The following is a 15,426-nucleotide window of genomic DNA, read 5'->3' as shown; positions in this document are numbered from 1 at the left end:
CACTGCTGGTAAAGGAACATTTCAGCTCGACGTAGATAAGTTTGCTTTTAAATTTAATTGATAAGAACATGCACTATTTGTGTTTCCTTTCAGTCGTGTTCAGAGATTTTTATGTGCAGACACGAAAAAGTCTGTCGCTGGCCAACTTCTTTGCTATTGAATTTTCATGGGGGGGGGGGGGGGGGCAAAGCAAGACAAATGGTCTTCAGATATGGAAGTTATTTTTAAAACAAACCCCCAAGTTCTTATCTTGCTTAGTTCTCAGTTTGTGACAGGAAGAATGTCTCCTTGGGTTTTGGTTTCGCGCGTACGCTCTCCAGACAGTCGCACGCAGAGTCGTAGTTAGAGACCTTTGTCTACCTTGATTGTTTTTAAATCTTCGCTTCTCAACATACAAGTTCATCGATTTCTTTGGGTGATTTTTTATTTTGTGTGTGCTTCCATATACAGTATACTCATTTCAAGACTCATGCCGCCTATAAGACGCGGGCGGAGCAACTTCGGTCGAAGAACTTGAAATGCTGCAAGCCAAGCCAATTTTCAGTCTAATCAGACTGCACAAATTTACAAATCAGTGAAGAAATGTACAATGAGGCGTTGATGTCAATTAAGAACATGTGCTTGATGATGTCAAACAAAGTATTATCTCAATTAGGCATGGCCGCGCCCAATCGCCCGATGCACAATGCTTTTAATCAAGAGTTGCAACGCGAAAAGCTGTACGATCTCGGTGCTTTAAGAGAATCAGTTCGAATAAATCTTCCGCTGTTGAACCAACAATAAAAGTATGTAATTGATACTCTAATGAAAGTTGTAAATGGTGGAACTGGAAGGATTTACTTCTTGGACACTCCCGGGGGTACAGGAAAAACTTTCTTAATTTCATTGATTTTAGCAACAATTCGCTCACACAATAAAATTGCACTTGCACTTGCTTCATCAGGCATTGCAGCTACATTGTTGGAGTGCGGTCAAACAGCCCATTCAGCGCTAAAATTTCTGTTGAATATGCAAAGCAATGAAACTCCGACCTGCAACATATCGAAGAACTCTGCAATGGCAAAGGTTTTGCAACAATGTAAATTGATAGTATGGGATGAATGCACCATGGCACATAAAAAGTCTTTGGAGGCATTAGACCGAACCGTGCAAGATCTGCAGAACAATCAAAACCGATTTGGTGGAGCGATGATTTTGTTAGCAGGAGGTTTTCGTCAAAAATTGCCAGTGATTCCACGGTCAACGCCAGCTGATGAACTTAATGCATGTTTAAAGTCATCAGTTTTGTAGAAACATGTCAAGATACTAAATTTAAGCCAGAATATGCATGTCGAGTTGCAAAATGATCCATCTGGAGAGATATTTTCAAAACAACTAATTGACACTGGTGTCCAGCTCCATGGCTAAGTGGTTAGCGTGCTGGCCTTTGGTCACAGGGGTCCCGGGTTTGATTCCTGGCAGGGTCGGGAATTTTAACCATCATTGGTTAATTTCGCTGGCACGGGGGCTGGGTATATGTGTCGTCTTCATCATCATTTCATCCTCATCACGGCGCGCAGGTCGCTTACGGGCGTCAAATCTAAAGACCTGCACCTGGCGAGCCGAACATGTCCTCGGACACTCTTGGCACTAAAAGCCATACACCATTTCAATTTATTTTTTCATTGGCATTGGTAATGGCAAATTCCCTTCAGACGTTCTGACTGGCTGCATTACTTTTCCTGACAATTTTTGTCGGTTTACTGAATCCAAAACGAACTCATTCAAGAGGTGTTCCCAAACATTGCTCAGAATTACACAGATCAAATTTGGTTGAGGGAACGAGCTATATTGACTGCCAAAAACATGGATGTAAATGAATTAAATTTCAAAATTCAAAATGAAATTGCCGGTGAATTGAAGACATACAGATCAGTTGATTCCGCTACTAACCAAGATGATGTTGTCAACTATCCACCCGAATTTTTGAACTCTCTGGATTTGCCAGGATTACCACCTCACATTCTTCAATTAAATGTCGGATCAGTGGTCATAATGTTGCGAAATATCAACCAACCGTGTCTTTGTAATGGCACACGGCTAGCGGTGAAAACATTACTGAACAACGTGATCGAAGCAACCATTCTAATGGGGAAGAATAAAGGAGAAGACGTTTTGATACCACGCATCCCTATGATTCCGACTGACATACCATTTGAATTTAAATGACTGCAGTTTCCAGTGCGGCTCGCTTTTGCTATGACCATAAATAAATCCCAAGGGCAGCCATTGAGTGTTTGCGGCATTAATCTTGAAAACCTACATTTCTCGCATGGCCAATTGTATGTTGCCTGTTCCCGTGTTGGAAAACCATCAACTTTGTTTACGTGCCAATAATCAAACAAAAAATATCGTGTACCTTAAAGCTGTACAATGAAAAACATCTTCATAGTGTTGATTGGAATCAGTGTTTTCTATGATAGTTATTTCCTACGAAGAAAGAGGAGTAAGTTTTGCCACATTATCTTCACACCATTAACTTATCAAATTACTTGATTTGCAACGGGGGATAATTATGGCTCTGTGAGGTATTTGAAGACCTGCTGAACAGTTCCCATCTACGTTACAGTCAATCAGAGTTATTTCTGGGTAGTGATATGCCGTGACGTATTAGAGCATTTCCTTATTCACAATCAAGATATTAATATTGTAGGTAATGAAAACACGTTTTTCCAGTAGTTTGTTACTAACTTTTAGTAGCAGTAGAAAATTAACTCATTTGATGTTGATGATTCGTCATTTGTATTATTCTGATTTTTGCGTGCAGTACAGACTGAATTTAAGTTCGTTCTATTGTCATTTATTTTTGACAGAATGACGTTTGTCAGGTCAGCTAGTATATATATACAGTAAAACGTTCTCAAAGCAGAACTTGAATGAAGCGAAAACTTGTCCACTACAGAATTCCCTTTTGATCCTGGTGAAGCTTATGGTGTTATAATGTTCTTACTTTTGTATAATACGGAATCTCCTCACTGCGAAAACTAAAAATGAAAGAATTCTTTAAAATATATTTGTACAATGTGGAATATATTATGAAATGATGTAGTCCTATATACTATATTTGTACATTTCTGGTACCGAGCTCGATAGCTGCAGTCGCCTAAGTGCGGCCAGTATCCAGTATTCGGGAGATAGTTGGTTCGAACCCCACTGTCGGCAGCCCTGAAGATGGTTTTCCGTGGTTTCCCATTTTCACACCAGGCAAATGCTGGGGCTGTACCTTAATTAAGGCCACGGCTGCTTCCTTCTCACTCCTAGCCCTTCCTTGTCCCAACGTCGCCATAAGACCTATCTGTGTCGGTGCGACGTAAAGCCACTAGCAAAAAAAAAAAAAAAACACATTTCTGGTGCTAGTATGATCAGTGTCATTGTTTGGACAAACTGACTCACATGTTTGGAGAAGTGTAATAAACCAGATGGTGGAATGACTGAAGTGCTCTTGAAAATGCTTAGGCAATGCCCAATTTGTGTCAAGCAAGAAACGTTCTATGCGAGGCAGAGAACTTAATTTGAAGTACTGAACTACTTATGACACACCATATTTTCGAATCGGCTACAGCTCTTCTAGCAGTGAGAAAGGCCGAGAAAGAGGAGGAGACAGAAGAAGAAAGAGGCGAACAAGATACGAACAGGCCTGCAGTGCTTTTGGGGCATAAAGCAATTTGCCATTACACTATCACATCTAACTCTTCCACTCTTCTTGAATTAATGTACTCAGCTCAGGACTGCATTCATAAAGACACGATTAGAAAGAAGAGGAAACAAGTTTTTTGTTTGATCTGTGGAAGAAAGCTTAGTATTCTGAAGTACTGTATAGAGTTTTATGATGGAAATAAGTTTAGGGAGCATATATCCTGTGTTCTGAAATAGTGTAATATAGTGTTGTGATTGTGCCAAAATGATATAGTGTGCATAATTCTGTATGTAATAATAAATTACAGTGGAAGACCTAAGAAACATAACCGACAAAATCAAGAAACTCTCAGACAAGCAAACCAGATTGCAAATCAGAATCAACAAACAGACAATAGGAAGGGTGATTTCCATTGAAGAAAGAAGGATAAGATCAGAGAGAATGAAGAAGTACTGGGCACACAGGAAACTGAAAAATTCTTTGTATTAAGTTGGCTAGAGTGGTCCAATGAAGGCTATAAAATGTAAATAATAATAATAATAATAATAATAATAATAATAATAATAATAATAATAATAATAATAATAATAATAATAAAGTGCAGCAATAATAATAATAATAATAATAATAATAATAATAATAATGAACAAATCAGTGTACTACAATACTACATACGTCAATCTGGATAGATGAGCATCTTGTGTAATCAAATACAGTTAAGCTCTAAACAGTATGCAAGATTACTGTTTTAAGGCAAAAAATAAAAGTTTTGTGTAATACGGAAACTTGTCTAATTCAGAATTTTGTTTGGTCCCGTTAGAGTCTGCTTTGAGCAAGTTTTACCGTATGTAGATATATCACCTTAACCTTGAATATCTCACCTTACATATTTCTTGAGATTGTGAATATTATATTCACCTTCACTGTTCAGCAGTGATAAGCACATTTGCCTACTTTCCTACTAATGCTATAAAGCCCCTGATACAGCTTAAAGAATTTGTGAATTTTTTCATTGTCTGCAGAAGAAATGTGTGAAACCTTCAGTAACACTTCTTCTCCTACTTCAAAATTATCCCCTGGTTATCTCCCCTTTTGCTTAATTCTCCTATCAGCAGACGTTTTGAAGTTCTACTTCACTAAACCAATCACCAAGTTCTTTTGCACTTCCTCACCTGACTTGACTTGTACAAAGTTTCATTCAGAACACACAAATTTCACATTCACCACATCCCTATTCTTAAAACATACACGAATCTCACATCGCACATCAATATTATTCCACACTACTACACTGCTTTCAGCGTTAGACATTACATTAAACACATGTTTCAGTCATTTCTATCGCCTCGCACACATTGCCATTTTCACTGTCCATAAACTTACTCCAAACACGTACATAATTATTCCTCATAAAATCTTCAAGCAATGAAATCTCTAATCAATTTACCATCCTACAAATTCCATTATGCATGCAGTGTAACAAGAAAGACATCCTGAGATGTAAACAGCAAAAGACTTTTGAAAACACAGTTTGAGATTGAAATCTGTGCATAGACGGAGTTCCTCTACCAGACAGTTATGAAATGGACTATGATTTTCAATAGTTGCATGTTGTTTTGATATTCAGCCTTGAAGGAAATTATGTTAACTGATGGGAGAAACTGGAAATGTCAGATTTGAATACCGCTTGTTTTTCTGTCCACCTTTGAGCTGTAAATTATCAAAATGAAAACCTGCAACCTGTTTTCCAGTCATGGACCGGGTCGGGGATGTAATGAATGAATCATATATAGGCTATTAGTACAATGGGGTCCGCCACTCCCAAAGTGATTGTTGAATGACTGATAGATGCTATGAAATGAGAATGGAGAGTGTTGCTGGAATGAAAGATGACAGGGAAAACCGGAGTACGTGGAGAAAAACCTGTCCCGCCTCCGCTTTGTCCAGCACAGATCTCACATGGAGTGACCGGTATTTGAACCACGGTATCGAGCGGTGAGTGGTCGATGGAGCTGTAAATTAATCTACCCTAAAATCATTTACTGGTCTAAGAATTTAGAGGTAAATGAAAGTGGGCATTACCAGTGGAAGTTTAAACATACACAGTGGAAAGACAGGAAGGTAGGAAAATATATGACAGGTCAGAGTGTGTATAAAACAAGCAATAGGACGGGAATATGATGGCAAGGAAAAACACATACTCATTGACATATGTAATACGCACAACTCATAAAAATATTAGATTTCCCCATCCTCTAAGAGGTGAAAATTTATGCCCTGTTGTTATAATGTGTTCACTTTCATGAGTTATCTGAAGCTTTTTGTTTTAAATTTCTTTTCCAATTTTATTTCAGCAAAAGGAAAAAAGACAAAGAATCTGGAGTGTCTAGAGGAATTGATTTCCAGTTTGTATCAAATGTTATCAACTTTGATTTTCCTCTGGATGTTCACTCATATGTCCATAGGGCTGGACGCACAGCTCGAGGAAACAATCAGGTGAATATTCAAAAATATATTATTTGTCCTTGTTACGCGTTTTTATCTTCCTCATTGAACTTTTTCTTGCTTACAGGGTACTGCATTATCATTTGTTAGTGTACGTGAACGGCCTCTGATGGAACAAGTCGAGAATCATCTGAAACAAGGGTATTCAGATGATGGTTCTTTATTCAAGTAAGAAAACCTTTTGAAATTATTTTAAACACTTTTCAAGGTTCTGTAGAATTACAATTGAGATGAAGAATATTAGATGACTGTGGGAAATACCATGTGGGAACTGGAATAGGATTAATCAGAGTTAATCAGTCATACTGTGTGTCAATAAGGAACATGATGAAACAAGTGAACTAATGCAAAATACCAAAGATAGGGAGCCAGGAAAGGGGAATAGGAATACACTTTATGAATAACACTATCACCTGCTTACATGGGTAGAAGATGCAACAGGAAAAAGATATGGGTTCAAACATTAAAATTCCAAGTGCACTTTAACATATGTAGAGCAAAACTAAGATGAAGTACTGTTTAAGCTGATGAGTTACGGGTCTTATTCTGGGAAATTTGACCATGCTGGCATTGTAAGTATGCTCAAGTTACCAGACGTCCTTGTTTCCCAGAGACAGTCCCCTAATTTCACTCTTTGTCTTCGGGGAAATTGGTCCCTGAAATGTCTCTGGATTTAATCACTTGTCCCCAGAAATCCTCAGATTTTTGTTGTTCATTATTACTATGTTTCTATGTGAACAGTAACATTGTATGATTTAACTTGTCTTTTTTACAAATATATGCAAGTAGTATCTATGGTTTTATTTCAATTTGCTTTCTGATTGTAATCTCTTTGGTCTAATGCTTGCACATGTGCAATGTGCTTTCTGGATACACGTCAATGTCAGTTCCACAGCATGTAACTTCTGCTTGGTTTGCAGCAGTTTGCAGTGTCTGTAAGGCATATGGTACAACTGAATGGTGTTGAATGTTATTAGAATAGTTTATACAGTTTGAAATTTTCTAAAAATCAAAAGTGTTCAGTAAATGATTCAGTGCTGAAGGAGTTTCGTGTTCTCTGTCAGGGTGTAAATGAATTTGTTGCCATTTGTTCATTATATTCCAAACAACCCATAATGTCGGGAATGGTAGGTAAACCTTTGGGAACAGAAAAGCATAAAGATGCTCTGAATTGTGGAAGTTGTAACATTAAGTTAGTAAATACCGTATATATGCAAATAATCCCCACTTTCTTTTTGTTAATGCTGAAAGGTTGGGGCGCTCTTGGTACAGTGCTCGTAACATACAGAATTCTGTACAAACAATGAATTTAGACCTGTCATTGTTGTCTTGTCTAACAAGAAAAATGTTTAGTGGCTCAGCACATATTCTCTCTTTCCTCAGTGATGAAATGAAATTTGAAGATATCATGATTCTGGCTCCTACCTGCCAATATCATGCTTGTCGCTATTGGTAAGCCTGACAACTTCTAACAAGAAAGAAGGAGGTCTATAGTTAGGTGATTGTTACTTGTCACAAGACTGCAGAAGAATGACCCCATTCGAGTCATATAATCTAAGTCTTATTAACATGAATCTGAGAGAGAAACAGTTCGATACCAGCGTTCTTATTACTATAAAGGTACAGACACCTACCCTAATCGTATCATTTCAACTTGACAAGAGCTACTGCACTGGAGTTGAAATGTCAGCATACAATGTTAATCAAGCATAATATCTGAGGAAACAACCATCACTTGTCAGTTGACACTGGCCATGAAAACTAACACCATTGTATAGTTTATAGTTTAAGTTTGCAAAACTACTTGGCATATTCTTTAAGGAACTGTAAACAACAATGAATTCATAAAAGTAAACTTATTAGGGATGGGATAAATGGTTACTTTCCATTATCATGTTCCTCTGTATCCATTACACTGTAGTATTAGGATATAAAAGTAACATAATACAAGTTGCAGGTCAGCTTTCGGGAGGAACAGTTGCTATATCTGGTGCTTCTTGCAGCCCCCCGCCTCACCTTACTAAGTACATACATAGTTGTGCTCTATCTCCATCTCATTTTCTTCAATACTGCTGTCCCTCACAGCTCGTCAGTCACATTCGTAACTATTAAAAATTAAAGTTTATAAAGACTCGTTTACTTTCCCAAAACTAACACTTCGAAATCTTCATTTATAAATGTGCAGTGACAGCTAGGTTGCTCTCTGCATTCCTTGATATCCAAGGATCTGTAGAACAGACACTGGAACCCAAGATTTTAAAATACATTGACGAACGAGTGTCTCACACATTCTTAATTTGCTGCCGGAATGAGAGACAAGAAAATATTCCTCCTATCGGACAGAACATCAGCAGGGTTTAATCCAATGCACTTTTCTTGCTGTTCATTTTTCACATCACACTGACGTAGACTGATCTTATGGCGACAGTGGAATAGGACAGGACTAGAAAAGAAGTGACCATTGCCTTAATTGAGGAACAGGCTGTGTGAAAATGGGAAACCACGGAAACCCATCTTCAGGGCTGCCGACAGTAGGGTTCGAACCCACCATAACCCGAATGCAAGCTAACATCTATTTGACCCAAACAGTGTAACCAACTTGCTCAGTAAATCCAGTATAAAAGGCTACAAAAACTTCATCTTCCACCGTAGAAAAAAGGCTCAAAATCTGTGATGGCTTGCCCAGGTTCTTCTTTTGTATGTCATTCATTTTCTATTGTACTGGTAAAAAATATTATAGCAGCTATTGCTTCACTGCCCCACAGGTTGCAGTCATGGACAAAGATTTGGAAGAGATTGTTACATAAGATGGCACCTGCAATGGCTTTTCAGGACCTGATATTTGATACCATGAACACATTCAGAAATAGATGCACTAGTAGAACCTTGAGATTATACTAAAGTATCTTCAATTATGATTAATATTATTTTTCTACTGCTTTTTCCCATACCTGTGGGGTTGCAGGTGCAAACTGTGTTGCACATGTGGAGTAGGCTCTGTTTTACAGCTAATGCCCTTCCTGACACCAACCCTGTGGAGGGATGCAATCACTAATGTGTGTTTCCGTGGTGGTTGGTAGTGTAGTGTGTTGTCTGAATATGAAGTGGGAAGTGTTGGGATAAACACAAATAGCCAGTCCCAGTAACCAGAAGAATTAATCAGACCCGATTAAAATCCTCGACCCGGACGGGAATCGAACCCGGGATTCAGTTGTTGTTGTTGGGTGCGTTCTTTCTACACGTTTCTTCAAATTAATAACCGGTTCATGTAACAGAGTTCTTGTCCTCATAAATCTTGTCAGACAAGTGTTGTTATATGGTCTGCAACCGTGAAAAAGACAATAGAGAACTTGTTTTCTGTCTTTTATTCATTGTATACAACACAACGTGAAACACAAAATATAATGTGGAAAGACCACAGAACTATTTTTAGGAACCGTGCTACTGTACGTATTATCACCAGTAAACCTAATACAAAGCTCTTCAAATAACTAAAGAATATCTGTAACCAGCTAACAAGTAACAGAGTAGGAATGTCAGTACTGCATCTAAGCTGTTACCAAATTATCCCTTATGCCTACGCAGGAGTGCACGCTTAAATGAGCACTATGCTTCCTTATGGAACCTAATATTCATTAATCAGTCTGAAACTCCCTACCTTCCCTTGGTTTCACTGAGACAGTTACTTTTGTATTAGGGAACATGATATTTCTGGAACTGCTTACTGTGATTAAACAGAATACATCATCATGTTACGATATTTACCTCCCATCCCTAAAACTTATCATGGCTCACCCAAGAGAGAGATACTGTATTTTTCAGCATACTTATTTAGGTGTATAAAATAGTTCAACCTGTTTGTAAATAAAGAAACTGTAGCGAGAGTTAGATCAGTCTGTAAATGAAGACCAGTCACACTCAGGATGGATAGGTAGGTAGGTAGATAGATAGATAGATGATGGTCATCGAAACTTACTCTCAAATATTTGGAATTTAAATTTACAAAATGAATTCCCTGTCTACCTATGATTGTGAGGATGATCACTATTTTACTTTTGAACACATTTTGTTTCACTAACAAAGTCTATCTACTTCTATTCTCTTCATGAAGAACTCAAGATTCTGACAAATTCTGCTTTACAGAGAAAGGAAAGTATAAATAATTTCAGTTATTCTTTGCTGTGTTCTCTCGCTCTCAGCGTAGGATGAGGACACTATTCATATCCTCTGAAGCAGTACAAATGGGTGTAACTCTCCATGATGTCTTCAGGATTCACACTTGAGAAATCCATTTCCATCTTCATAAGTCTGTACATTTCTACTCTATTTGGAATTACTCTATTGGACGATGTTACTTTATTGGAACTACTCAATTTGATCTACACGAGGTAAAAGAGAAAGTTTTTGGTAAGTACGAGGATCACACTGAGGGGATAGTTGTCCTGGCTTTTCATCATTATATAATATGTCAGTGTTATCTTGTAGTCATTATCATCGTCATCGACCAACTCCAGTCACCCAAGTGTGGTATATGAGCCCCCTCCATCTTTGTCCATGAACCACTCTTCTCATAACCTTCTCCTAATCTTGACCTCTTTCCTTGACATAATTTTATTTATTTTTTATTTAGTAAATCAGTCAATTTTTCTTTGGGTCTGCTCTCTGGTCTTTTTCCCTTTGCTTCTTTTTCATATTCGCCTCTTGCAGTCCTGCTGGCCTGCTGCGTTTTACATGACCAAGCCACTTCAGTCTTGCCTTCTGGATCTTTTATAGTAGAGAGGCTCCCGTTCAGATATTTTTGTCCTTCTCAGTCTTCTGGATCGTGGTTTGCGTAGGAAAATTTCCACAGCTTGAAGTTTTGAGTTGTCTTGCCTTGTTATTGTGGTAGTTTCCAAGCTGTATATGAGTGTGGGAGTATTATAGGATTTATACAATGCCATCTTAGCTTTCAGCAGTACTTGTTTATTCCACAACAGTTGTCTTACTTGGTGGTAAAATTACGTTACCTTGCTAATTCTCTTTTCTCCCTCATATTTTGCAAGGTTGTCTTTTGATACTATGCCACCCAAGTATTTCAACTTTGGAACACTGTCCAGTTTGATGTCATTTGGTATGATTTGTGGTTTGTCATATCTCCTTTGTATCTTCATCACCAATATCTTAGCCTTGCTGATAAATTATGTTTCTCAAACTCTCCATTCCATCTCTGCAGCCTTTCAACATTATTTTTGTTTCACCCCAGATCACCTCATCCCCTGCAAAGACAAAAGTTTGTAAGCTCCTTTCTTTTTACTGGATTAATTATGGCATCCATCATACTGATAAATAGGAGGGGTAACAAAGCTTTGCCTTGCTGTACCCTTCTGTTTGTTTCAAACCTTGTGGGCAGCCTGCAACCCACTTGCACACAACTACTGGTTTTTCCATACAGCATCTTGCAATAAAGCTGTCATAAGCCTTTTTGAATCTCTAGGAATAGTAGAAATATTGGTTTCCCTTTCTCACAGATCTGAAAACTGAATAGTCTGTAGGATCTCCCCTCAGTGTGATCCTCGTACTTACCAAAAACTTTCTCTTTTACCTCGTGTAGATCAAATTGAGTAGTTCCAATAAAGTAACATCGTCCAATAGAGTAATTCCAAATAGAGTAGAAAGTTTCAACTGGACATACTGCTTATATAAGATCATGGCACTCCAGAAGATATGAAAGTAGAACCTATTACATCTTACGAGATTTTACTGACAGTTTAACACTAGATTAGTAAACATAACCAAGCACCTGGACACTAGGTGTAGTACCAGTCGTTGATGGGACAATCATATGAGCATGTGCAAAGTTATATAACTCCCCAGCTAATTTCCACCAATATTATTCAGACATGCTGTTTCACTCGGGATGCAGCAGTAATCCCATCTATCAGAGATGAGTGGCAGCAGAAGAGACAACGCACATAACAATGGTCAATGCAATGTTATTGTTGATCAGTTTTATGAGCTTTCAATATGATAGGCCTCACATTTAGTTTTCTTCAGACTCTATAATATTAGGGCATGACTCCCTCTTGTCTTATTCTTCAAGCAATCATTCCTTTTATGATTTTCTCATTTCTTATAATCATCTTCACAATTTTCCTTGTTAATGTGGACTGATAACTAAGCGGTTTTACTCTTTAAGACAAGCATGACAAGAACAATCGCCAGTTAATACAATAGGGATGTAGGCAGAGAAAGTTCGCGCCAGATAGCGCTCGTGTACTACTGGGTAAGCGCAAGGCGATCGTCTTATGTTTCTCCCAGTCACCTGCGAGTAATGTATAGAATGTGACCGATTTTTCTGAGCTAAAGCCGATTGTATCTTCTCTCATTTTACTCCAAGACTATATTAATTAATTGTATAGGTATATCTCCTAGAATATTACAGACGATTTTCAGCGTTTAAGCCTTAAACAGCTGCAAAATGAGCTACGGACCAGAAACGCTAAAACTAGCGGGAGGAAGGAAGAATTAGTACAGCGGTAATTAGAAAATTATAACATGCTTTATTATCCAAATAATGAATAGGATTCAGCATGCCTTTTCCTGAAGATTACAATTACTTGAGTATTGTACATTGATAAATATATATATTTAAACACGCACGTGCTCCCCTTGCTTATAGACTTCGATTCATGTATTCTTTTTAGGTTGATGGCTTACATGAAACTGCACATACAGCCTTTGTCTACCACCACAGGCATGTGAATATTCTTGAGTTTCCCAGTGCCAGTTCCTTTGAATATTTGACCATCAGCCATAAGGTGAAGATCACTACAACAAATTTGCATCTGATGGATTACTTCGTATTTAGAAAATCGGAAATAGATGGAGCACCTGTTTCCAACTACAAATCATTGTGTTATGCTAGATACAGACTTTTCAGTGAAAAGTGTTTTGTTTATAACAGGTTAATTTCAATCGGGTGAAACTCTAAAATGCAGTGCTGTGAAATCCGAGTACACAAAACATAAGACCTATAATGTGAAGCTTATTTTAGGATTACCTGTTGACATTATAGGAGGGGAATGTGAACGTTTTGCTGGAGCAGGCCTCAAGGCATGTTGTAAGCATATTGCTGCTGTAAGCTACGCATTAGAGCACTTCCCCAAGACTGGTATTATTCAGTGTTCAGAAACATGCAGCCAAAATGTATAAACTTTTCAGCATCCCTCTACTAAACGGTTGAGGACAGTTAGCCTTATGAAAGTGGAATGTGTGGCCTTGGAACAAGTTTTGCTATGTATAATCTCAGTTGCACCAGTTATAAGTCTAGTCAAGAGGTATTTCTGTCTAAAAGCAACTCTTTAAATTGGCAGTACATGAAATTAATCCTATCATTAAATATTCTCCCAACAATAGTTTTATGGATTCCGAAGTTAAGGCCTGGTTCCTTGTCAGATTTGTTGGTCTTTAGCTTCATAACTGTGAAGAAGAAACAAAGTCTGGGTTCAAGAGGGAATATCTGTAAATTGTATCTGTTTTCCCCCAGAACAGCAAACACCAGCTTACAATGTTGGACGTCTACAAACCCTGTATAAAGCAATATCGCATCACGATTACGCATTGTTTGCTCAAAAAACAAATTACTTGTAGTATTTTTTGATTGCTGATGTCTTTGAAATTGGGAGTCACAAATGTAAACATTCACTTCTTCGGGTGTATTCACGATTTCTTCACGTACTTCATAGGAGGTTATTTCTGCATATTCCGATATTGTAGGTTTATCGTGGTAATCCGGCAATTTTTTAGTGTATGGCGTCTTCCTTGTTTTTGTTGTATTCGTGGTTCACGGAAAAAGCGATGGAACAGGTGCTCTCTCACCTTTAAATACAAACGCATAAATTCACTGGTTATCAAAATGCCTAATCAGTTTATGGGTAGAAAATAGGAATTTTTCCCTTCGTAAATCGCACTTACCCAACAAAGTTTTCGTGAAATCACCGGGTTTAAAATAATGGGAACACACTTTAATATTTTCGGTCAGATTCTTCGCACCAAAATTTTTCCTTCTAATAGCATGTAACCATTTCTTCCTCATTTCTTTATTTTGTGGAAACGGGTGAAACGAAAAAAATGGGTTTCCCTGATTTTTTTCAAAGAGGAACACTGCAACAGCTCGGCATAGTCACGAAAAATAACAATTTAAGCAACTTAAATTCGTGGATATTTAGCAGCATGAGTACAGAGGAGACAAATGAAGAGCGCATTGCGCTTACCCAGTATAACAGCAGTGCGCTCTATCGGTGCTAGTTCTCTACATCCCTATTGAACAAAATTTCCTTGCTAGCAATGCTCGGCGTTAATATGGACTAATCAATAATAGTCTGAATTCATGAATTCTATTATCATAGCCGGTATGGTGAAACTGTTCAAGACAAATGATTGGAATTTCTATTCTCTGTAACTTCTGTTATGTAGTACTTTTCAATAGGACAAATTTTATTTATTTATTTATTCGTATCAGAAGCATTAATACTATAAATACATATACATATATACTCTTACTGAATTAAATACATTATATACAAAGTCAATCTTATCAAAAAACAAAGGTCTATACTACTTTTGACCAGAAATTGGCGACATCCAGTGCATTTTCTGTTGCCTGAAGTAGATCTTGTAGTGTGCATGTTTTAGGGCACTTACTACACTGCAACAAATGAGACGTCGTCTGGATTGCAAATAACATAGGTATTTAAAAATTAAATTTTTAGGCACCTTCCCCTAAACTATCATTTCATCCAGTGTGAATACAATTATTTATAGCCTAGACAGTAGTGCCTTATTCCCTGACTTTATATACCAATTTTCATTAAATTCTGTTCATCCCTATTCTTGTGGTTCAGCGTTGATATGAACAAAAATTGAAATTCATGAATATCTGTTATCATAGCCAGTATAATAAAAATACTGTATATAAGACATATAATGGGAAATTTAATTCTGTATAACTTTAGTTATGTAGTATTTCACAATTAATGCTAAAACACTACTTATTTCTAAGTTTAAATAATTCAATTTGTAGTAAAACTTGCATCAAATTGAAGTTATAAAGGTCTAACTAAAATTATGTCTAAAAGTTCATTTGTGAAGTACCACTGGTATGACCTTAATGCTCTATTCACAAACACTTGATGAATTCTACATTTACACATTTCTCTTTAAAAAACTTTTTCTCTTTCTGTTATTTTAGATATTCCGATACAAGT

At 37.4% G+C, this 15,426-nt stretch overlaps 1 protein-coding gene across 2 annotated transcripts in view; it reads left to right on the top strand.

Annotated features, from left to right (window-relative positions):
* The window catches only part of Ddx56 (putative ATP-dependent RNA helicase DDX56), a 234,228-nt gene that overhangs the window by 156,385 nt on the left and 62,417 nt on the right, over window positions 1-15,426 (top strand). For both annotated transcript variants that reach the window (XM_067147356.2, XM_067147357.2), the window contains exons 7-8: window positions 6,031-6,172; window positions 6,249-6,349. In XM_067147356.2, the coding sequence (XP_067003457.2) occupies window positions 6,031-6,172; window positions 6,249-6,349 (243 nt within the window). The remainder of the gene's footprint in view (window positions 1-6,030; window positions 6,173-6,248; window positions 6,350-15,426) is intronic.

Source organism: Anabrus simplex, chromosome 5 (assembly GCF_040414725.1).
Source record: "Anabrus simplex isolate iqAnaSimp1 chromosome 5, ASM4041472v1, whole genome shotgun sequence".
In the NCBI taxonomy this organism is placed as follows: Eukaryota; Metazoa; Arthropoda; class Insecta; order Orthoptera; family Tettigoniidae; genus Anabrus; species Anabrus simplex.
This window is presented reverse-complemented; position numbering and strand designations above follow the sequence as displayed.